This window comes from Macrobrachium rosenbergii, chromosome 42, assembly GCF_040412425.1.
Source record: "Macrobrachium rosenbergii isolate ZJJX-2024 chromosome 42, ASM4041242v1, whole genome shotgun sequence".
Taxonomy (NCBI): Eukaryota; Metazoa; Arthropoda; class Malacostraca; order Decapoda; family Palaemonidae; genus Macrobrachium; species Macrobrachium rosenbergii.
The window spans coordinates 23,138,122-23,162,121 of NC_089782.1; the positions used below are offsets into that span (position 1 = coordinate 23,138,122).

At 37.6% G+C, this 24,000-nt stretch overlaps 1 protein-coding gene across 3 annotated transcripts in view; it reads right to left on the reverse strand.

The window, feature by feature from the left end:
- The window catches only part of LOC136828050 (platelet-activating factor acetylhydrolase-like), a 42,034-nt gene that overhangs the window by 10,361 nt on the left and 7,673 nt on the right, over positions 1-24,000 (reverse strand). For 2 of the 3 annotated variants that reach the window (XM_067085741.1, XM_067085743.1), the window contains exons 2-3: positions 14,817-14,911; positions 1,023-1,182 (exon numbers count right to left, since the gene is read on the reverse strand). In XM_067085741.1, the coding sequence (XP_066941842.1) occupies positions 1,023-1,182; positions 14,817-14,911 (255 nt within the window). The remainder of the gene's footprint in view (positions 1-1,022; positions 1,183-14,816; positions 14,912-24,000) is intronic. The other variant, XM_067085744.1, reaches the window with a different exon arrangement.

Genomic DNA, 24,000 nt, shown 5'->3' on the forward strand with positions numbered 1-24,000 from the left:
AAATATATATAAAAAATATATATAATATATATATTTATATATATCTGTATATATAATTTCTTTATTTAAGAGCATTATTTACTTTCCTTTTACTGCCAAGCTACAGAATTTTTCCCTCGCTACATTTTCCCATATTCCTTTAATCTTCCCTCGTGCGGTAAGGCTACCTATCACTTACTTCAAAATCAAACCCTAAACCTGCTTTCTAGAACACCCCGTTTTATGTTTGCTTAAATAAGGAATGGGAAGCATGACACCATGAGTCAGTCCCACCTACTGGCATTTGCGTGAAAAAAAAAGGCACTCTTGAAAGTGAAGCTGAGGTCGTGATTGTGGACAATCATCGCATATCTTTGAACTTACGCCACACGTTGTATATGATCTTTGTACATCTTTGGACTTACTCCTATAATTGTAGACGATCACTGTACATGTTGGACTTACGCCCGTCGTCGTTGTAGATGATCATCGTACATCTTTGAATTTGCTATCGTGATTGTAGATGATCATCGTACATCTTTGAATTTATGATCGTGATTGTAGATGATCATCGTACATCTTTGAATTCACGATCGTGATTATAGATGATCATCGTACATCTGTGAATTCAAGATCGTGATTGTAGATGATCACCGCACATCTTTGAATTTACGACCGTGACTGCAGATTATCATCGTACATCTTTGAATTTACGATCGTGATTGTAGATGATCATCGTACATATTTGAATTTACGATCGTGACTGTAGAAGATGGTCATCGTACATATTTGAACTTACTCCCGTGACTGAGCATGATTATCGTACATATTTGAACCTACTCCCGTGACCGAAGATGATCATCGTACATATTTGAATTTAACCCCGTGACTGAAGATGATCATCGTACATATCTGAATTTACTCAAGTGACTGGAGATGACCACTGTACATATTTGAAGTTACTCCCGTGATTGTGGATGATCACCGTACATCTCTGAACTTGGGCCGTGACTTTACATGATCATCGTACACTCTAAACTTACTTGTAATGTAATATCCAAAGAAAAACAAGAAGGGCTTCAGAGCCGGCAGTATGAACTGGGAGTAGGCGCTGGAGGTGAGGAACTGCACGAAGCCCTCGCAGTACCGGTCTCCCAAATACCAACTGGTCCATTTTTTAGGGTCCATGAGACGCGGTCCTTTCTAAAGTAAATAAAAGAGAGAGAAAAAAACTGTTAAGTCCTGTTTAGAAGAACATTACGCGATGATAAACGTATAGTCATTATATCAGGAAAATTCTTCATGTAGAAGGAATCTGTCAGTTCACTGACGGCACGGAATAAGTTTCTCCTACTGTGTATATTTCTGTCTTACTTTACTGTTTTGATTGGTAAATAGTAAAACTTAACAAGTACATCCACGCGTGCACATACATACTTAAATACATACATACATACATACGCCAATGCATATACACACACATACGGACGTACAACGGCTGATTGGAAAACAAAAATGGAAGAAATCAATCAGAAGGGTGACACATACATTTTATTGGACATCTGAAAATCACGGATACATGATATATACATGCATACATACATACATACACACACGTACATATACACACACACGGACGCACAACGGCTGATTGGAAAAAATGGAAGAAATCAATCAGCAGGGTGACAGATACATTTTATTGGACATCTGAAAATCACGGATACATGACCACAAAGTATTTTCATCTGCACAGTGTAACCCCTCTAAACTGTCTAACGCTTTCTCATCTCCAAAATCATCCATTGGCCAATCTCAGATTCAAGACAATTTATTTTTTGCTCCTGGACGTACAAACCCGAAGTCTGTCACATGAATTATCTTCGGGGAAAGGTTTGGTGTCCGGGTACCAAGCTTGGTAACTAACTAGATAGTTAACTAGAGTCAGGTGAAGGGTCGGGGAACCAATCACTCACTCGACTAAGTCACTTTTTTCCTTCTGCAACAAGGGGCACATGCTGGGTCGGTCAGTGGTGGGATTATGGTAAGACTTCGGGTTTTTAGTCTTCTGTATAAAAGAAAACTGTTGAGATGGCTTTGTCTGTCCGTTCGCACTTTTTTCCGCCCATTCTCAGATTTCAAAAACTACTGAGGATAGAGAGCTGCAAAATGGTATGTTGAGCATCCACCCTCCAATCATTAAACATACCAAATTGCAGCCCTCTAGCTTCGGTAGTTTTATTTTATTAAGGTTGAAGTTATTATAATCGTAGCTGCAGCAGACGCATCTACAGCCACCACGGCCGCTGCTGAGAGTTTCATGGGCCGCGGCTCATGCAGCATTGTAACGAGACCACCTAAAGATAGATCTATCTTCGGTGGCCTTGATTATGCGCTCTACAGAAAACTCGATTGCTCATTTTCTACTAAAGTGTTGGAAAAACTGGATATTATCTTGAATTTGCAGTTTGTTCCTGTTTATAAATCTTCGTCTTTTATACGGAAATCACTCCTTAAATGGCAGGTACTATAGGCAAAGAAATGATGCCTGTGATCACCTATACAGCCTGGTATGTGGGATGTCAAGGTCCTATGCCACTTTCGCTTGTTTGCAACCTCGTTCTAGATTCTTCATTGGAGGGTGGGTAGAGCTCTCAGCTAACATGCTGTTGTGGCGTTCGACTCTCCGACGGTCGTGAAGAATTAGAACTATTTCTGGCGATACAAATTCATTTCTCGTCATAATGTGGTTCAGTTCCACAATAAGCTGTAGGTCCACGTTGCTAGTTAACCAATTGGTTTCTTAACACGTAGAATAAATCTAAATCCTTGGCCAGCCCTAGGAGGCTGTTAATCAGCTCAGTGGTCTGGATTAAACTAAGGTATGTAAGCTTAAACTCATTCTAGGAAGATTGGGAAATGGTTTCCATGCGGGAGAGGAAGACCAGCTCGGACGGCTTTTATGGCACTGCAATTCAGGAAAATCGTGCACTACCAGCCTCCCACCCCATGGTAAAAAGGAAGGACACAGGGTGCTGAGAGAAGCCTGGCCCATTTCCCCAGGCATTCGCTCATGAACAGGCCCTCCCAGATTTGTTGCAGAAGCAGAAGTTTAAAATAATATCTTAGTTTACCAGACCACTGGCTGATTAACACTCTCTGGAGCTGGCTCAAGTCTGAACGCAGTTCAGCCAGAGAAATCTCAAGTGGATTGCCATCCTACGTCCGAGTAAGGGAGGAAAGTGGGGACAAAGTCCCAACAGAAGCAGGGATCAAGGTTGGAGAAGAATTGGGAAGGGTGGTGGTGTATTACCCTCGGCCCCTGGAGCCAGTAATGGTGCCTTCCTCAACTTTCTCCACCTTGGCTTGTACTTCTACTACCTAGCAGACGACTATAAGGGCCACTTGGCGCAGTTCAGAGATGGTGTGGATCCCTTATTCTGCAGAAAGAAGATTAAGACTGGGGGTCAACACTTACACCGGATAAGAATCTTGTGGACATACACACGTGTACACCCTGGGCATCTACACTGCTTATTTCTATGGGCAGGAGAACCATCAAGCATCATCACCCAAAACAAACAAGCCAACGTTATCGAGCAGTCAAGAAAAGGGAATGCTTAGACATACTTCAGCAGAAGCCATGGTGTAGAGTAGCACAAAACGTTTGTTCAGAAAAGTAGTACTACTGGTCGAATAAGTGGGTGGTTTCTTCACCTCTCGCTCACCTGCCACTAATTAACTATTTTCCACCTAGCTTCAACGGCCTATCCAGTTTTCGGCGAAGATAATCTGAACAAATGACTAGGTCTGCACTCTCTCGTAAGCAGAATGGCATCTTTGATAAACTCAGCATTGCAAATCTACAAAATATTTTGGCCGTTCCACTTTCTCCTAAGTTCCTTTTCCAAATGATTTACAGTTTCCATCCTCAAAAACTCTGCAGAGAGAGATTTCCTGATAAATATAAAAAATTCATGAAAAGATAATAATGAATCTCTTGCAACATAATCTGTGAAGTTGGCAATGCCTGCTAATACAGTACATTCAGCTGTCAGTTCCACTCAAGAATCCTAGCTGATGAGGATCTTAGCTATTTTGAAGCTCATTGTTGCTAAATACGATATTCTTTTCTCTTACCGAGAACTTTTTCTTTAAATTCTAAGCACTGTCAAAAAAGTGTCCGCCAGCACCTTCAGACCATTTGTCTTGCACCTGAGAAAAGTGGTTGTCGGTTCCACTAGACAGGAGAATTTCTTGGAATTATTGCTCCTATTGCAAGACAGCTCAGCCTGGAGTCGCAGAATCTTGATATTAGAGGCTATAAATTTATATCCAGTAATCTCTAATATAACAAGTAAAGAGTGCACGGAAGTTTCTTCGGCGCAATCGAGTTTTCCGTACATCGTATAATCAAGACCACCGAAAATAGATCTATCTTTCGGTGGTCTCGGTATAATGCTGTATGAGCCGTGGCCCATCAAACTTTAACCACGGCCCGGTGGTGGCCTTTCCTTTATCGTTGCCAGAAGCACGATAATCTTAAGTAAAATAAAAGCTACTAAGGTTAGAGGGCTGCAATTTGATATGTTTGATGATTGGAGGGTGGGTGATCAACAAACCAATCTGCAGCCCTCTAGCCTCAGTAGTTTTTAAGATCAGAGTGCGGACAGAAAAAAGTGCGGACGGGCAGACAAAGCCGGCACAATAGTTTTCCTTTCAGAAAACTAAAAACTTGTCATGTAAAGATCCCTGCTGAAAAAGATTCGTATGAATTTTGCACCGATTTTGCTTCTTTTTCACATCTGTTCTTTGAGTCACAAACGAGTTTGTCACCAGCACAGGCACGAGTTTTTATATCGGTACTCAAAAGGTCTAAGACTACACAAGATCTCGAAAATGTTATACTCTCGAGGCCTTGAGGATTTAGTCGATTATCATGTCCACTGCTGTAATGCCTAGGCTGACAAGGAGACAATTTTTTTTTTTTTTAGCTCTAACCTTGATGTTGCTGAACACATTAATCAACTTCAAATGTAAGTTATGAGCAAATGACGGTAGATATCCTTGATCAGTAGTCAACTTTCTCTGCTGAAAACCATTGTTATTGGGTGTATTTCCCTATGCTTTTTTGGAACAACATTTTTGTCCTATATACTTTACAATCTGAATTACATTACCCATTCCATTTATTGCTCAAGTCTTTCTTCATATCTAAATACCATTATTTATTATCATAATTTTTTTTGTAGCAAAAGTGGTGAATACACGACAGTGCCTGCTCAACAGTTTATATAGAATAGTATACCTTAGTTTAACCATACCACTGAGCTGATTAACAGCTCTCCTAGGGCTGCCCCGATGGTTTAGACTTATTTTACGTGGCTAAGAACCAATTGGTTACTAACAGCAGGACCTCCACAGCTTATTGTGGAATCCGAACCACATTATAGCGAAAGTAATTTCTATCACCAGAAATAAATTCCTCTGATTCTTCATTGGCCGGTCGGAGACTCGAACTCGGGCCTAGCCATAATTTACAACCGAGGGAAGTAAATAAAGTTAGTCTCTACCGCCTTTAACTTTCTCTTTACATAATTCAGTGCAATTGCTAGTAATACCTATATAAAGTCATTTCATAGCAAGGAATGATTTTGGAGACAATAACTGCGGCAATTTTGTTTCATTTCCTCATTGCCGGGTCTTCTGGTTCCTACATAAAACCACCCCCTTAAGTTGATGCAAATTGATCTTTATTTGTTCTTTCCTGAAGACACAGCTGGGTGTAGTTGGGTCATATGACTTTGGGATGCTACAAATTCCTCTGTTCTTCCCTGAAGACACAGCTGGGTGCAGTTGGGTTATATGACTTTGGGATGCTACAGATTCCTAGATTGTTAAAAGATGCTGCGACCAGACACGATCCATGTTGAAAAAAAACGTAAAACGTAAAACCTGACATAGAGAGAATGTGTCACGAGGCCATGCGTGTCATTCATTTTCAATGTAATTAACCAAACACATTTCTGGCGCAGTCTTTTTGCGCAACACAGGAAGCAAATGCCTCCGTGGCAGCTTGTAGCAATTTCTCTTATCTGTTCCAGCTACGTTGACAAGGTGTATCTTTCTTTTTTAGTTTTCTGAAAATTATTGTGACAACTTTGTCTGCCCCGTCCTCAGATCTAAAAACTACTATGAGGCTACAGAGGTTGCAAATTGGTGTTGATCATCAGCCCTCCGATCATCAAACATACCAAATTGCAACCTCAGCCTCAGCACTTTTTCTATTTTATTTAAGATTAAAGTTAGCAATAATCGTGCTCCTGGCAACGATATGGGAAGAAGCCACCACCAGGCGGTGGTTAAAGTTTCATGGACCGCGGCTCGCCACGGCATTATACCGAGACCACCGAAAGACAATCTATTTTCGGTGGCAGTTCTCCGATGTACAGAAAACTCGATGGCGCCCAAGAAACTTCTGCGCATTTTTTACTTTTTTTTTTTTATTCTCGAGAACAAGTGCGTACAGGGTACGAACACAGAAAAACGAAGGTCAAGAATCCGGTGTACCCTGTGACCGGTGACCTAGACCTCTAAGATTAGAGTTGTTTACCCAAATTTCCATGCTGGGCGGGTACTGGACGGGTCCTTTATTGACTAAATAGTGCTGCCCATACACTAATATGGCCAAATTAGGACTGAAGAGGTTCTCTATAATGCTGTGTAGTACGTGATCATGTTGAGATTATTGTGCGTGGAAGTGAGAGTGAGAATCTTGCAGAGTTCCTTCGGAGAAGACGGGGCCAATTCAAATCTTAATGGATACAAAGTTGATATATATATATATATATATATATATATATATATATATATATATATATATATATATATATATATATATATATACACATTTAATATATATATATAATCCAAAGGCAGGTCAGGAAAGGCACTGTCCATATGCATTTTTATTATAATATACCGACGTTTCACAACTCCTCCCAGTTGCATTTTCTAGGCTCCAAACAGCAGGAGCATGGCAATCAGTAGACTAATAAAATCAAATTACAAAGTAGGGTACAGTAAGCATCAGAATAAAATGACTCAAACCCATCCTAAAGGAACAAGCAAAGGCTGTGACAACCTACCCAGAAGAAACTAAAACAAACTTCTGTACTCGCATCGAGTATTACAAAAGAGATAGATAAATAAATAAATAAATAAATAAACAAACATACAAATAAATAAATAAACAAACATACAGACAGACAGACAGAGAAGAAACAGCTCAACAAGACCATCAGGCAATAAACAGTTGTGTAGAGGATGTTTGGGAGTTTAACGGTGGTACAGTCAATTTGATAACAATAGAATCAAGTATTGTTAAATCATTTTCTTTTACCTGCCCCTATTATTTTGTAAAGCTTTTATAGAAAATAAAGACTTCAATAGTAGGACAGGTACAAAAAAAATGATTTAACAATACTCGCGAATCAATATTATCAATTGACTCCCAGCATCTCTCCAAACATGTTGATGTCTCTACAATGTTTAAACTGCTATATGTTTATTATTTATTCATTTTCTCTCTCTCTTGTAATACTCAATGCTAGTACAGTAGTTTTGCTTCTTTCCTTCTGATTGTGTCCAATGCCTTTTGCTTGTTCACTAAGTTGAAGCACAGTCATTTGTTCTCAAGTGTTTTATTAATTTCGATTTTATTAGTTTACTGGTGCCATGTTTGCTGTTTCAGAAATACGGCTTACGAAGTATGGAAACTTTCTTCTCAATAAATGCCTATGAACAGATGCCTTTCTCCACCTGCTGAATCCGTTCTTCGATATGTTGCTCCGGAGTTGGAGGCATATGTATATATATATATATATATATATATATATATGTACATATATACTGTATATATATGTACATATTATATATATATGTGTGTGTAATTAGCGTGCTGCTTAACTCTGCTAATCGAAAAGACAGCGTGCAGCTACGCAGAGTTGTAGCGCAATTCAACAACATTTTGTTAACAGTGGCTAAAAATTTCCAATTCCCATTTTCATTGCCGATACATCGAAGAACACAACCAAGAATAAGTTACCTGTTTGATAAATAACGTTCGATGCTGGTAATGTTTTTTCCCTAGACACTACGATATTAATATATCAGTGTTCTCAAGCTAACACATCTTAAATATTCCAAGCGAATTCGGCTGAGGTACCGAAGTCAATGCCTGGGACAATGAAGCCATGGCCGCAAGAGGAGAGAAAAACTAAGATAATCATGACTTCAAAATTATCATGAGATATGGGTCTCTCTCTCTCTCTCTCGCCCGTTTTTCTCTTTCTTGCTAATCTGCCTTTACTCTTTTTCTGTCTCTGCCCCTATCTCCCATGCTATCTGAGTCAGCCTCTGAATTTCTATTTGCACGCATGCGCAGTCGTCGCAATATCTTTATGCTTCTCCGCACGGCAATTTACATGTTTCAAAATGACAACAAGAAAACGACAGTAACTCTAAGATGAACCCGAAAAAAGTAAAAAAAACAAGCAATTAGATGCCAAACAATTAAACAAACAATCAAATACCTAAGCGCTGAGTCCAGCTGGCTGACTAATCACTGTACTGACGCAATGCCCCATTGGTATATCCTTTATCCTACCCTCCCCATAGCCAATCCTATAAGCCTAGCCATCCCTGCCCTGTCTCAACTAACAGGTCAGGTACGTGTGACGTATACTGTAGCCACATAAACAGAATAACAATGTTAATAATAACAGTACTCTTGTGAGTAACTGATCCCAGTTTTGTGGTTATCTAATGATTTTCATGTAATTATAATTTTCATATTTCGAGGAAATCGATATTAATGTGACTTCGATATAGTGGCACTGGGTATAACCCATTGCATTGTGGGTTATATTGCATGGCTGAGGCCACTAGTAAAAAGTTAAGGCACTTACCGTCCTAGATTGGTAAAATTCTAAATATTTCTGAAATTCTTGAGTTATACAATGACGTATATTCTGTATAAACAACTTACAATGTGTTTCGTATAAAAGTTTATAACAAATATCATGACGTTAAATTTACTTTTGACAGAAAAGTTGTTTATAATATAAATATGACAAAATTTGACAAAAATGTTGTTTATAATGTAATGATGTAAGATTTACTTTTGGCAGAAAAGTTGTTTGTAATACAAATATAATGACGTAAAATTTACATTTGACAGAAAAGTTGTCCATAATATAAATGTAATGACAACATTTGTTTGACAGAAAAGTTGTTTATAATAAATATAATGATGTGAAATTTACTTTTGGCAGAAAAGTTGTCTATAATATAAATGTAATGACAAATTTGTTTGACAGAAAAGTTGTTTATAATATAGATATAATGACATATTTACTTTTGACAGAAAAGTTGTCTATAATATAAACATGACAAAATTTGAGAGAAAAGTTGTTCATAATATAAACCTAATGACGTAAAATTTACTTTTGACAAAAAAGTTGTAGATAATATAATGACAAAATTTGTTTGAGAAAAAAGTTGTTTATAATTTAAATATAATGACGTAAAATTTACTTTTGCCAGAAAAGTTGTTTATACACAAATATAATGACATAAAATTCATTCGACGGAAAAGTTGTTTATAATACAAATATAACGACATAAAATTCACTTTTGACAAAACAGTGAAGGCAAGAAAACAAGTATATTTACTGAGTCAAAATCAACTGGAAATTCCTTCCGCATTTATTCATGTGTCAAATTTATCAGTGCGTTCGTAATCATACCTGACTGAGGAGTTATCATAAGACTCGAGAGAAATGAAACACTTCAGTTAAAAATAAAATTATTCTAATTTTTATTTTTACCTGCAAATGTTTGAAAATATTTAGTCAATGAGTCACGAAACGAATAATTATTTCATTCTTGATAAAATGTGGTTATCAGATAATTTATGCTCCACCTAATGATTTAGTAAGGGTACTTGAATATGAATAAAAAAATAAAAAAAAAATAAAAAATAAACGCTTTTATTAAAATACACTAAAAATTTAAAAATAATTTTTGGACATACAAGGATTTTCTTACCATTATTCATGTCTACAAAAATAAAAAATTAAGCCCCAAACATGGAAGGAAATACTACAAGAATAAAAATATCTTTTCATTTTTTAGCATTTCCTTCTGTTTGGGGCCCACGATTTTATTTTTGTAGACATGATTAATTGTGAGAGAATCCTGGTGTCACAAAAAATTATTTTTTTTCTTTTTAGTACATTATAATAAAAGCGTGTTTTAAATTTTTTTTTTTATATTTTTCTTATTTTATACTTTTTAGTTTTGACAGAAACTGTAACCGATTTATGATTGTAGCTAACGAAATTGATATCCTGTCGAGCTGAAGGAGGTTTGAAAAATCCGTAGAGTTATTAACTCACTCTACCGAGTCAAAGAAGTTATGAAAATTCCGAGAGTTTCATACAAATCCTGAGATACTGGAAGAGGTCACTGTAGGGTCACTTGAGGTCACTGCTGACCTACTGATCATGTAAGGTTGTATTGTCACCGGAATTCAGCAACCATGCAAAATTTCAAGTCCATCGCACGAAGGGAACAGGTAAAAAATTGAGTTACAAGATTTGAGGACAGACAGACAGATGCAGAAGTCAAATGAAAACATGTAATAATAATAAAAATCATTGCGTTTGAGAGAGAGAGAGAGAGAGAGAAAGAAATTTTCAATTCATTAAAAGGAACGATAACATTTTCCTACTAATCAGAAAAAGTGAGAGAGAGAAATTTTTAATTCTCAGGAACGATAAGATCCTTATTAGAGAGAGAGAGAGAGAGAGAGAGAGAGAGAGAGAGAGCAAAAATTTTTAATTCATTAAAAGGAACAATAACATCTACTTATTCTAATCACAGAGAGAGAGAGAGAGAGAGAGAGAGAGAGCATAAAATTTTATATTTACATAACGAGCAGAGAAAAGGGCAGACCACTTTGCACTTCTTGATAACCTTTGAAGACTGATAAAATGTTATCCATTTTTTAAACCACTAAAAAATGTTCTATATATAGTACATCAGATCTGATGCCTTATACAGAATTGAATTAAATACAGAATTTAGGCCAAAGGCCAAGCACTGGGACCAACGAGGTCATTCAGCGCTGAAACGGAAATTGACAGTAAGAAGGTTTGAAAGGTGTAACAGGAGGAAAACCTCGCTGTTGCGCTATGAATCAATTGTTAGAAGAGGGTGGAAAGTAAGATGGGAGACAGAGAATATGATAGGAGGTACAGTAAAAGGAATGAAAGGGGTTGCAGCTAGGGGCCGAAGGCACGCCGCGAAGAACCTCAAGTAATGCCTACAGCGCACCGCATGAGGTGCACTGACGGCGCTACACCCCTAAGGGGGCATGATACGAGTGGGATTTCAAAATACACCTGAAATGCCGTATTATTATGTAAATGCAATTTGTTACATTAATAAAATCTTTATTATAATTATCATCATTAAGTCTAATAAATATAAATAATAAGAACTGAATACATTACCGATGTTCATATTCATTCTGGATTATGATAATCCTTACTTCAAATACTTACGACATCTGTAAGAATAAATAATTAGAAAGTCTAAAGAAGTAGTAAATTCAGCGAATTTAAGGCTGAACGCAATAAAAAAAAAAGTGAATTTTGGATTTCACTCTCAATTTCCGGTTTTCCCTCTTTTCTATAACCAGGTTTTTTTAAAGGGGCGTGTCTACTCCTCACTTACATTTGAGTCTCGCTTTTGAATCTTTTCTAATCAGGCATGAACCACAAAAGGAAAACTTCAATTTTCTTTTTACAAATGTCATTCCAACGGAACATGGCAATTCTTATATGTGAATTGTAACATTATCACAAGAATTGTAATTGAAAAGATGGAGTTATTCAAGATAAACAAGTGCGTTTTCTGTACAGCGTATAATGCTGTGTGAAACTCTCAGCCACGGTCCATTAAACTCTCAGCAGCGGCCCATGAAACTTTCAGCCACGGCCTGGTGGTGGCATGTGTTGTTGGCACCTATTGCGGTGCCAGACGCACGATCATGGCTAAATCTAACCTTAAATAAAATCAAAACTACTGAGGCTAGAGGGCTGCAATTTGGTATGTTTGATGATTGGAGGGTGGACGATCAACATACCAATTTGCAGCCCTCTAGCCTCGGTAGTTTTTAAGATCTGAGGGCGGACAGAAAAAGTGCCGACGGACAGACAAATAGCCATCTCAATAGTTTTCTTTTACAGAAAACTAAAACTGTAAACAGACTTGAAATAGCTACAATTCAAAACTCAACTTCAACTTTACCTTCAACTTAATGTGTAACTTTTACCTATGAGTAAGATTTTAATGGACCGGAACTCGTATGGGCCGCCCGAATTGAATCATGAGGAGTTTTTTCTTTTTCAAAACTTCATGGGAAAATATTTCTGCTGAAGGACTAAAAAGGAATATAGTCGGCTGGGTTAGAAACTAACTGAAATCTACAGGCAAACTGAAAGAATACTGATTACCTCCAAAGCTGGTATGTAGAGTTAACAATCTGAGAACAGTTTTTAGTTTCCTGTAAAAGAAAACTATTGTGCCGGCTTTGTCTGTCCATCCGCACTTTTTCTGTCCGCCCTCAGATCTTAAAAACTACTGAGTCTAGAGGGCTGCAAACAGGTATGCTGATCATCTACTCTCCAATCATCAAACACACCAAATTGCAGACATCTGCCTCAGTAGTTTTTATTTTATTTAAGGTTAAATTTAGCCATAACCGTGCTTCTGGCAACTATGTAGGATAGGCCACCACCGGGCCGTGGTTAAAGTTTCATGGGTCGCGGCTCATACAGCGTTATGCCTAGACCACCGAAAGGTAGATCTACTTTCGGTGGCCTTGATTATACGTTGTAGCGGCTGTACAGAAAACTCGATTGCGACGAAGAAACATCGGCACATTTTTTACTTTTTTTTTTATTTGAACTGACGAAACAAGAGGGCCAATAGAGAAGCCTTCTAATATGTACTAGGAAGATGAAGATAAATATACGACAGAAAATAATCCTACTGTTGAAACTATATCGTCCTGTTTGAATGGGACTAGGCAAAATGAATGTCGTCCTGTTTGAAGAGAGAGAGAGAGAGAGAGAGAGAGAGAGAGAGAGAGAGAGAGAGAGATTAAAAGAGCCAGTTAACAATAACATCCTATTTTAATGATAGTTTTTTGGTCATTAGTTTAGAACGAGGAAATGAGAGCCACAAAGAAGTAAAAGCGGCGAACCCGATGGACGAGAAGTCACAAGCAAAAAGAAGAGAAGAATAAAGAGGTTAATTGAAAAACTAGTTACCGGAGAGTCAAGAAATTCTGAAAGGAAATGTCAATCCTAAGAGAAGTAGTAGTCTGCAATTGCACCAAGGAACGAAAGTAACTGGACAAGGAACGTGGATAATCAAGCAGAGAATGTCAGCAATCAAGCAACGGAATCAAGTAACCCGGGAGTAAATGGACAAAAACAAGCAATCAAGAAGTAAATGGCAATAATCACGGAAGGAACTGGAGTGATGAAGCAACGAGTATAATTATATAGCTAATCAAGCAAGGGACTTAAGTAATCAAGCAAGAAACTTGAGTAATCAAGTAAGACACTGGAGTAACCAAGCAACGAATGTAAGTAATGAAGAAATAACTCACGGTTTGGAGTAAGGAATAAGAAAAGCAAATGGAAAAAAAGGGAATGACAAATAACAAAAATCAAAGAAACTAAACAACTAAGCAAGCAAGACAAAATAATCAATAAAACAAATGAAAAAATGAAGGCGGAAAGATGAAATTAAAAATACTTAAAATGAAGATGATTTGAATTAATAAAATAATCTATAGGCCTATAATAATCCATCATTTTTTATAATTTACCTTAGCATCTGCGTTTTACTACCGCAGGTGTCCAACAAGCACCCGCACTCAACACGAGCACGAAGATAAGTCAAGCATATATATTAGCAAGCACAGAAATACAATGACCTAGAACGGGTTACGGGTACCAGAATAATTTAAAGAGAGAAAAAAAAAAGAGAAGCCGTCTGGAATCTTGACTGAGCAAGCAAGCAACTGCGTCATCGTCTTACTGCCCCACCTGACAACTTTTTTTTTCTTTTTTCTTTTTTAGGTTTTGTCTCTATCAACCATTTATTTCGCAGGCACAGAAGATATTCATTGCGACTCTTCTCGTATGTCATTTGTTTCCCGCCATGTTCTGAGCTCGTCTTGCCTCCGGGCACATTCTCATGCGCGCTGTCACAGGCACATTTTTATTATCATCCCCCAATCTTGGGTCTACAGCAGTTGCTGTTTTCAGTGGTGTTTCGCATGTTTCACTGCGTATTCTCTGTCTGTCTGTCTCTCATACACGCACATACAGGGTTCCTTACGACGCCTATCTTGAGTCTAGAGCAATTGATATCAGGGAGTTTCCCCATGTATCACTGCATCCATTCTCTCTCTCTCTCTCTCTCTCTCTCTCTCACACTCACACACACACACACACACACACACAAACACTAACACGTACAAACTCGCATACATTAACACATACACACACGCACAAACACATGCGCACTTCTTAAGCCTATCTTGAGTCTAGAGCAATTGTAATAACGGGGTTTCACATGTATCACTGGCTCTCTCTCTCTCTCTCTCTCTCTCTCTCTCAGCAACGACAACAACAACCAGAACATCTAAAAAGAAGCAATTCAGAAGCAATCTGCATAGGTACACGGCTACCGACCTGACCAGCAGTGATGGGTGTTGGGTAAAAGAGCCTCAATAAAGCGGAGTCGCCTCCATTCGTGCAAAGGTCAGCTGCAGACACCGAGTGTGGACCTAAGAGAGAGAGAGAGAGAAGAGAAAGACAAAATTATATTAACATGCAATTCAGACGGAGATACAGCAATCTGGAAAAGAAAAGCTTGACTTTAAAATTACATTACATTAAATTTCGAGCATAACGTATCTTTTGAAGGTCACTCAAAATTTGTAAATCAATACTGGCCTTTGTACACATATACTTACTATGCATATATATATATATATATATATATATATATATATATATATATATATATATATATATATATATATCATCCTCTATTCTAATCAGAAAAAAGTGAGAGGGTGAGAGAGAGACTCTTGTAAAGAAAAGTCAATTTACTAGGCATAATCATCAGCCTAAAAACTCGAAAACTTTGTCTTGTCTTGGTTATTTGCAGATGACATGTTTTGTAAGCCTACGCCAAAACCGAAAAGCCTCGTTTAGGCTTAAATTGACGAAGAACTCAGCTAGCTTCTTAAAAATAGAAATGTTTGGGCGCCCCTGTGTCTATTTTGAAGCCAGTAGTCAGAAGCATCTAGCTGTGGATATGAAGGTTCCAAGATATGTTTTTCAGAAAAATAACTCCTATAATTCTGGTGATTTTACTCTCATTGTGCTTTGAAAACAAGCAGAAGTATCTTATAAGACTGTGTGAACCTAATTTATTCACCTATATAAACAGTTCAATAAATTTGTGGCAAACCTAAAAAATCAATTTTGGGTACAAAGAACTTCCTAAGCTACTCTGTAGCTCCCTTTCTCTCCCCTTCTACCTGTCCATCTATCTACCTCCATGTCTTCACAACCCACTACAAAGCTCTACTGACTTCTCTCCTTTACTTTCCTTCATCAGTTTATTCCCGACCTATTAAAACACCCTCGAAGACAGAGGAAGTCAGGAAAAATAGTCGTGAAAGATAAACAACTTCAAATTTTGAGAATTCAGACCGATGCATCGTCAGACAGGTATGTTTACACTATGCCGCCGCAGGTACACACCCAACCGTCAAATCTGAGGGAGAACAGGAGAGTATGGGGCAGAAAATAGACTAAGCTCGAAAGAGATAAGGATGAGTCACAGGGTTAGGATTTATCGAGGCAAAGAGAGAGGTTCTCCTCTCTTTTCCTTGGGACTGATGGCATCTTCAAGCATTCTGCGACAAGAGTTTGCCTTAAGTAGCCATTATATTTCAGCACTGATTCAAAATTTGATTCGTGCTGTTCGTGTTAATGCTGCCACCTTAATGAACGTGCATCACTCCAGTGCTATATTAAATATTGTCTGTTTTTGTACAGTTTGGCTGCAAGAATGCTAAAATTTGTAAAAAAAAAATAATGTTCGTGTGACGCCGGCTCAAGTTAGCGACAGTTGCGAGATTCCTAGCTTCTTTTTCTAGCAATCTGCGGCAGAATTTTGTTCCGATCAGCCAATGTTCTTCTCTATTGGTCCAGAAACTGAAGTCTGAAGTTCTGCACGTTCCTCAGCGTGATATTACAAAAGCACGGACGTGTGCTACAACAATTTGCCACCATTGACGGCTAAAATATGTCAGAAATCGTCAGAAATCACTCCCGAGAACCCGCTATAAGTATTGTGGTGCACATGATATACGTACAGTATAAATGACATAATGCTATGTACAGCGCTTCCTTGAAGTTATTTGTTTAGCGCTGGCTGCCAAACATAATTTTGCAGTATCTTTTGCTATATATTTGTTTGGAGATGCAGTTTTCAAAGAGGGCAGATGGAAGGAAAAGAGTTATCAGTGTGGGAGATGATTATTTTGTGAAAACAAATCGGCAACCAATAAGAAGATCGTTTCATATTTGAACTCAGCATTCTTTAACCGACTAAATACGTGCACAAGTGGGAAGAGGGAATGTCAGTAGTTGTTACTGCTATAATTATCAACATCCCATCTCCCTTTTTTTTATACATTTTTTCATTTACTTTCCCTTCCCAACTACTACCGTTTAAACCAATTGTTTTTATGAAGACGAAATTACCAGGCAATTATCCCCCTGTTTATACGGTACACATACAAAACGCTCTGTCTACCCCACAAGATATAAACTCTCTCTCTCTCTCTCTCTCTCTCTCTCTCTCTCTCTCTCTCTCTCTCTCTCTCTCTCTCTCTCTCAAACGATTAAACCGAAATGTGTTATTGTCTCTTGATGATGATGGGGCTGGAGGTTTCATCAACCTACCGCAAAAATTCTTCAAGAGGAGTTGGTCTCTTTCTTTTATTCTTGTATTGGGTCATTCTTGGTGCCGTTGCTTTTTTCCGTTCTATAAATGTTTTGTTTATTCTTTACATTCTTGAGGTTAGTCTTTAGGGCCTTATTTCTGAAACTTTCATTCTTTCTTGAGTCTTCCCTGTCTGCTATTGCTACTTCCCTTCTTTTTCATTTTTTTTTTTTCCCCGTGACTGTTATTAGTAGTTTTCATTCTTTTCTACGGGTTTTGCTACCATTTCTTTAACTCATTCCTTAAGTCATTCTTTTTTAACATGCGTTGCTTTACTTCTTAAATAATCTTCGAGAATCGTACCAGTTTCCCGAAGTTCATTGATCATTTTCATAGAATTCCTAAATCTTAAACAAAATCACGCTGATGATGTAAGGGGAAGTAATCTTACATTACTTACAGTATATGATTAGCATGGTGTATAGGATACGAGATGGGTTTAAGAACAGTAACACTCTCTCTCTCTCTAACCTCTCTCTTCTCTCTCTCTCTAAATCTCTCTCTCTCTCTCTAATATATATATATTATAACCAGCATTACAAAAATAAATGAACTATGACTGTCTGTATATATATATACACACACACACACACACACACACACATATATATATATATATATATATATATATATACATACATACATATATATATATATTCTACATATATAATATATATACATATATATGTGTGACAGAGAGAGAGAGAGAGAGAGAGAATGTCTCATACCAGTCTATCAATTTATACATTCGCAAAAAAATTTAAGGTGAAGAAAACCTCAGACTTTATAACGAAGTCTAGCTCCTGTCAATCAACATCCCCCCACTCCACTTCCCCTCTCCCCCCACCCTCCAAAAAAAAATAAAACTACGAAAACCAATCACATCATCACAGTCAAACTCGGTCATTGCAGTCCTAATCACAGTCATGAGGATATGGAATACACAGCCTCGGCAGACCCGGTAAATTGTCAGGATTGATTCGTGATGCTGATTGCAATCTGCAACAAGACTGGTGTTCTGGATACCAGCGTGATTTGATTTGCTGAGATCGTAAATCGGACTGCGCATGCGCATAAACAGACGTATGTAGGTATGTATATAAACAGAGAGATTCAGGGGATACATTTACCTCATAATTGCAATATACATATCATCGTCAGCAAAGTATTTGAATCCAATTGCAGTATTATTATTATTATTATTATTATTATTATTATTATTATTATTATTGGTGACGAAATCCACAGTGGTGTAGATGTAAATATATATTTTAGAAATAGATATTTATATCTACACCACTGTACATGTCACTAAATTATTATTATTATTATTGTTATTATTATTATTATTATTATTATTATTATTATTCAGAAGATGAACCCTATTCATATGAGACAAGCCCATAGGAGCCACTAACTTGGAATTCAAGCTTCCAAGGAGTATGGTGTTCATTTGAAAGAAGTAACCTTAAGTAACAGAAAATAGAGAAAGAAGAGAACAGTTATTCGAAAAGAAAAAAATAAATAAATCAACATATTAAGAGTGTGATTACAGCACAGTACATAACTATACAATTAAATCATTCCCGTACTATCCTAGTTTTTGTAACCACGCAGACTTTCTAATGCCGGCGGCTAGACCTCTTGCGGTAAATGATCTTCCTGTCGGTCGTGTCTTTCCTTCAGATTCGTATTTTCTTGCTGAAGTTCCAACGGGCGGATAATAATGTTTTTTTATAGACGCATGTCTTCCTGTCTCTATTATGAAGCCGTTATTAAGTTGTATGTCTCACACGCGTGGCAGTGAAGAGCATTAATGGGTGGGAATTCATGTGACGTTAGAACAGAACAGAATGCAATTTGGCCATGGCCAGAAGAAGGTCATTTGGCGCTGAAGAAATTGTCAGTAAGAAGGTTTGAAAGGTGTAACAGGAGGAAATCCTCGCAGTTGCACAAAAAACAATTGTTAGAGAGGGTGGAGAGTCAGATGGAAGAAAGAGAATATGAACGGAGGTACAGTACAAGGAATGAAAGAGGTTGCAGATAGGAGCTGAAGAGACGCTGCTTTATGTCACGTTCAATTAGAAGAGTCCAAAGTCTGTGATAAAGCTAATATCGGTTTCAGGAAACGGAAAAAAAAGTTCATTCAATCATCGTAAAGATATGACTGAAGTTTGGCTGAATAATTCAACTTCTTAGAAGCCAAGAGTAGGTGACTGAACTTACCGAACTCACCGGACAGATATTTGGACGTTGAAACTTCAGAAGAGGACGCTAGACACAAACGCATGCGAATACTTTTTTTTTCTTGCTTGTTTATATTTGTCACGCACAAAGCGTCACCTTCTGTAGTTTCAACGTCCACATATTTGTTCGGTAAGTTCAGTGACCTGAATTAATATACTTTGATGAAGTCAATATGTATTCTTCATTCCTGTTCCTAGAGAACTTTAGTCTAGAGATACAAGTGAAAAGGAAATTGAAACTTTAAGAAGCCATAAATAAACGATGAAAGTTTAAAAAACAAGTAAAAAATGCGCCGAAGTTTCTTCGGCGCAATCGAGTTTTCTGTACAGTGTGTAATGCTGTAATGAGCCATGACCCACGAAGTTTGCAGGCACGGCCCGGTGGCGGCCTGTCCTATAGCGGTACCAGACGCACGATTATGGTTTAACTTTAACCGTAAATAAAATAAAAACTACTGAGGCTAGAGGGCTACAATTTGGTATGTTTGATGATTGAAGAGTGGATAATAATCATACCAATTTGCAGTCCTCTGGCCTCAGTAGTTTTTAAGATATGAGGGCGGTCAAAAAAAAAAAAAAGTGCGGACGGACAGACAAAGCCGTCACAACAGTTTTCTTTTACAGAAAACTAAAATATGAAAAAAAAACATTGAACATAAGTAAAACTTAGAGAGTAAATTCTTGGCTGAATGGTTGACAACCAAACGCGTTCGAAAGCTAATAAAACCCAAGTTTTATATCTCGTCACAGACGTGTGTTCCAGGTTCACGTAGCGACAGTCAATTGATCTGGTACGTAACGCAAGATACTGATATATGGTTATTACACTTCCTTGCTGTGCGAATTTGATCTCACGGTACAATGATCTCCCTGCTCGAACTGAAAAGATGATGATAACGAAAGTTATGATGACACGGTAAATGCATATGGATGAAGTTCGCCGAAATGTTCGAATAAAAAAAAAACAAGAAACTGTAAACGAATACGGATGAAAGTAAAGCGGATCTGTACAGCGTTGCCAAATCTAATTATGAATCATCCTTACATCAAGTGGAAATTTTGCTTACTCACGCTAATAATGTATATTCCCTGCTTTTCCTTATTAATTACGCGTCTCCGATTTCTTAAAGGATCGTCTCCAAAAGCTTGTGCCTAGGGCATCTCCCTCTCCTAGGCCAATATGCCTAAAATCTCAATCCACTCGAGATCTTTGGCATATAGGCCTAAGACTTTGCAGACAACTGCCTTTGGAGACGATGCATCAAGAAATTAGACACGTAGTTATTAAGGAAAAGGCAGAGAATATACATCCAAATGCTACTGTCTACCGCGTCTCCCTTCCTAGGCCTAGTTGCGAAAAATCTCAATTCATTGTCGTCCTCGGCCTAGAATACACTTTTTGGCAGCAACTCCTAGCATCTTCTGACTAGACGAACATAATACAGTCCATAACAAAAAATATTTGCCAACAGTTGCCATTCTTGGCATACGACGTGAAAGAGTTAGAAAAGCCACCGCGATTTTATAGCCACAACTTCTTAGATCTTTGGCCATAAGGCATCTGATGTCACCTTGACCACAATGCTGCCCAAAGATTCGACGATGTGTATGAGTGACCTAAGTACAAAACTCAGAGGGGCCAAGAATTGCTTCCATAAAAACTCTGGACACAAGCATATATACAGGTATAAATATATACATATATGTTTGTATGTATGTATGTGTGTGCGTGCGTGGGCAAAACATATATCACATCACTCAGCTTTCCTGATTTAAACCAGCGTGTTTTATTTATTTTTTTTTCTTTTACGATTACGATACAACTCAGTTATAGAAAAATACCTATAAATGCTTAGAAATAAAGTTTCCATACGTATTTTACCGGAAATATTTACCAGTTAAAATAACAAATGACCCACCAACTATAACCTTTTCTTTAAAGTTTTTCTGTAAGCGAAGTAAGTTATCAAAACGTCACCCTCATTTGTAAGAAAATATTCGGTGTAATTTTTCTTTCCTTAGAAGTTAAGATAAATACTAATCTATAACAGGTGAATCTAATGCTTAGGCGTTGTTTTAGATTTTAACAGTTAATTGTTCTTCAGTTATAAGCAGTTTTTTTTCTTTATTTTTAATCAAGACTTGTCAAGATCCAAGGAAACAGTAGCAAGTGGGGCTGTCCCCCTCTCTTAGCTCTGACTGTCCTTCATTTTTCCTAATCACTTTCTTTATTACATTTACCTATTAATACCAGTACCAAAGAGCAAACAAGAGCATAATCACAGGTAAAACCTGAAAACAAATGATATCAGTACTTTCCTAATAAATGTATCCTAAGCGTACCCACTAGCAACAGATCCAGACGGTACAGAGGCTACACCACAGCCTAAGGTACACATATTTGGCTATTTAAAAATAAAAACTTCAGTAGTAGTAGTAGTAGTAGTAGTAGTAGTAGTAGTAGTAGTAGTAGAAAAAAAGTTAAGTATATCTTAGTGTAACCAGACCACTGAGCTGATTAATAGCTCTCTAGGCTATTGAAGGATTAGACTTATTTACGTGTAGAACCAACTGGTTACCTAGCAACGGACCTACAGCATTGTGGAATCCGAACCATATTATAGCGAGAAATGAATTTCTATCACCAGAAAAAAATTCCTCTAATTCTTCGAACGCTGGGCCAACAGCGTGCTAGCCGAGAGCTCTACCCACCCTCCAATGAAGAACTAACTATAGTAGCAGTAGTACCTAACGAGTAAAAAATTGCACCGAAATTTCTTCGGCGCAATCGAGTTTTCTGTACAGCGGCCTAAGCTCATAATCAAAGCCACTGCAAATAGATCTATCTTTCGGTGGTCTCGATATAATGCTGTATGAGCCGAGCCCCATGAAACTTTAACCACGGCCCGGTGGTGGCCTATCCTGTATCGTTCACAGAAGCGCGATTACGGCTAACTTTAACCTTAAATAAAATAAAAACTACTGAAGGCGGAGGACTGCAATTTGGCGTTTGATGATTGGAGGTGGATGATGTACCAATTTGCAGCCTCCCTAGCCTCAGTAGTTTTAAGATCTGGTGGACAGAAAAAGTGCGGACGGACAGACAAAGCCGGCACAATAGTTTTCTTTTGCAGAGAACTTAAAGGCATTCTCTCCAGTGTCACTCTGCTTGGGTCTCTGTTCATGTCTTGAGAAAAGAGACCACAGGAACATTTCCCGGAAAATTTAACCAATTTGGAAGCGTCACTCTTATTAATTCAATCAGGGTTCTATGAAGTACGACAGTGGCTTCTGCAGTAACTGTAAGAATAAAAGAAGAAAAGAGGAGGAGAAGAGGAGGAGATAAGAACAAAGAAGAATGAGAACCCACGTGAAGACAGATAAAAATATTAGCTTTTATGCAAGAGGCTAACATATTCATAAGAGAAAGAGACAAACACAAACCAGAACCTGTTTCAAACATTTTCCGAAGGCGTTTAAATCCATAAGATCTTCACTTTTCAGAGGGAAAATTATGGGCTTGAGGAATGAGAGAGAGAAAGAACTATTGTTTCAAGTTGGAAAATGACAGCAGATGTTACGGGAGGGTGACGACAGCGATAATAGCATTATGAATATGTGCATATGTACTGCAGACACATTATATATACCTATATATATATACATATATATATATATATATATATATATATATATATAAGACGAAGAGGGTTCTTGATTAGTATATATATGTGTGAGTGTGTATTTATATATAATACACACACATATATATGTAGAGAGAGAGAGAGAGATTATCGTAATACTATATATTCTAGATAGCCGCTAAAGTTGTTCTGAATCTTTTATATGGACAAGTTACATAAGTAGGAGAAGGGAGGCTATCATTAGCATCAATGACGAAGGAAGAAAGGTTGAAGTAGAGAGAAAAAAAAGATGAATAGCGAAGATAAGATATGAAAAACACGATAACAATAATGAGAAAGAAAAGTAACAAGAGATCTTATAGACCGATAGCTTCCAGACATAATAGCGCCTTCTTATAATAGTTACAAAAAAAATCTTTGACTGATAGCTTGACAAGACAATAGCATTGTCATTTGAAGAAAAAAACTTTGCAGGCAAAAAGAGACCTTGATGGCAGCACTAAGGTCAAAATACAAAGTAGGTTGTCGAGAAGTAATAAGACGAGATGAAATCTAGTAGAAAAAACTAAACCATCTTTTTTCACCCTATTCACGAAGACCTTCGGCAGATAGTCAAAACTCGTTACGCCCGAAGAATCGCCCCTAACAAAGCCAAGTGAAAGTGAACTCGTCTCTCTCTCTCTCTCTCTCTCTCTCTCTCTCATTTACGGCAATCATTCGTCTCGTACTAGACTCATGCGTCTATCCACGGCGTGCTTCTATCATTCTCCCATTTACAGTTTTCTCGTCAAAATACTTTATGGCCAGAAAGCTGCTTCATGAAAAGTCAGTCTCTTTCACACATAAGTTCAACAACAACAACATTGGTTACAAACAAACAATAACAATGCTCGGAATGTCAGCAAACAAGTACTAAAGTATCACACTTTTCCCATCAAGAACAGACTTAGTTCGACGAATAC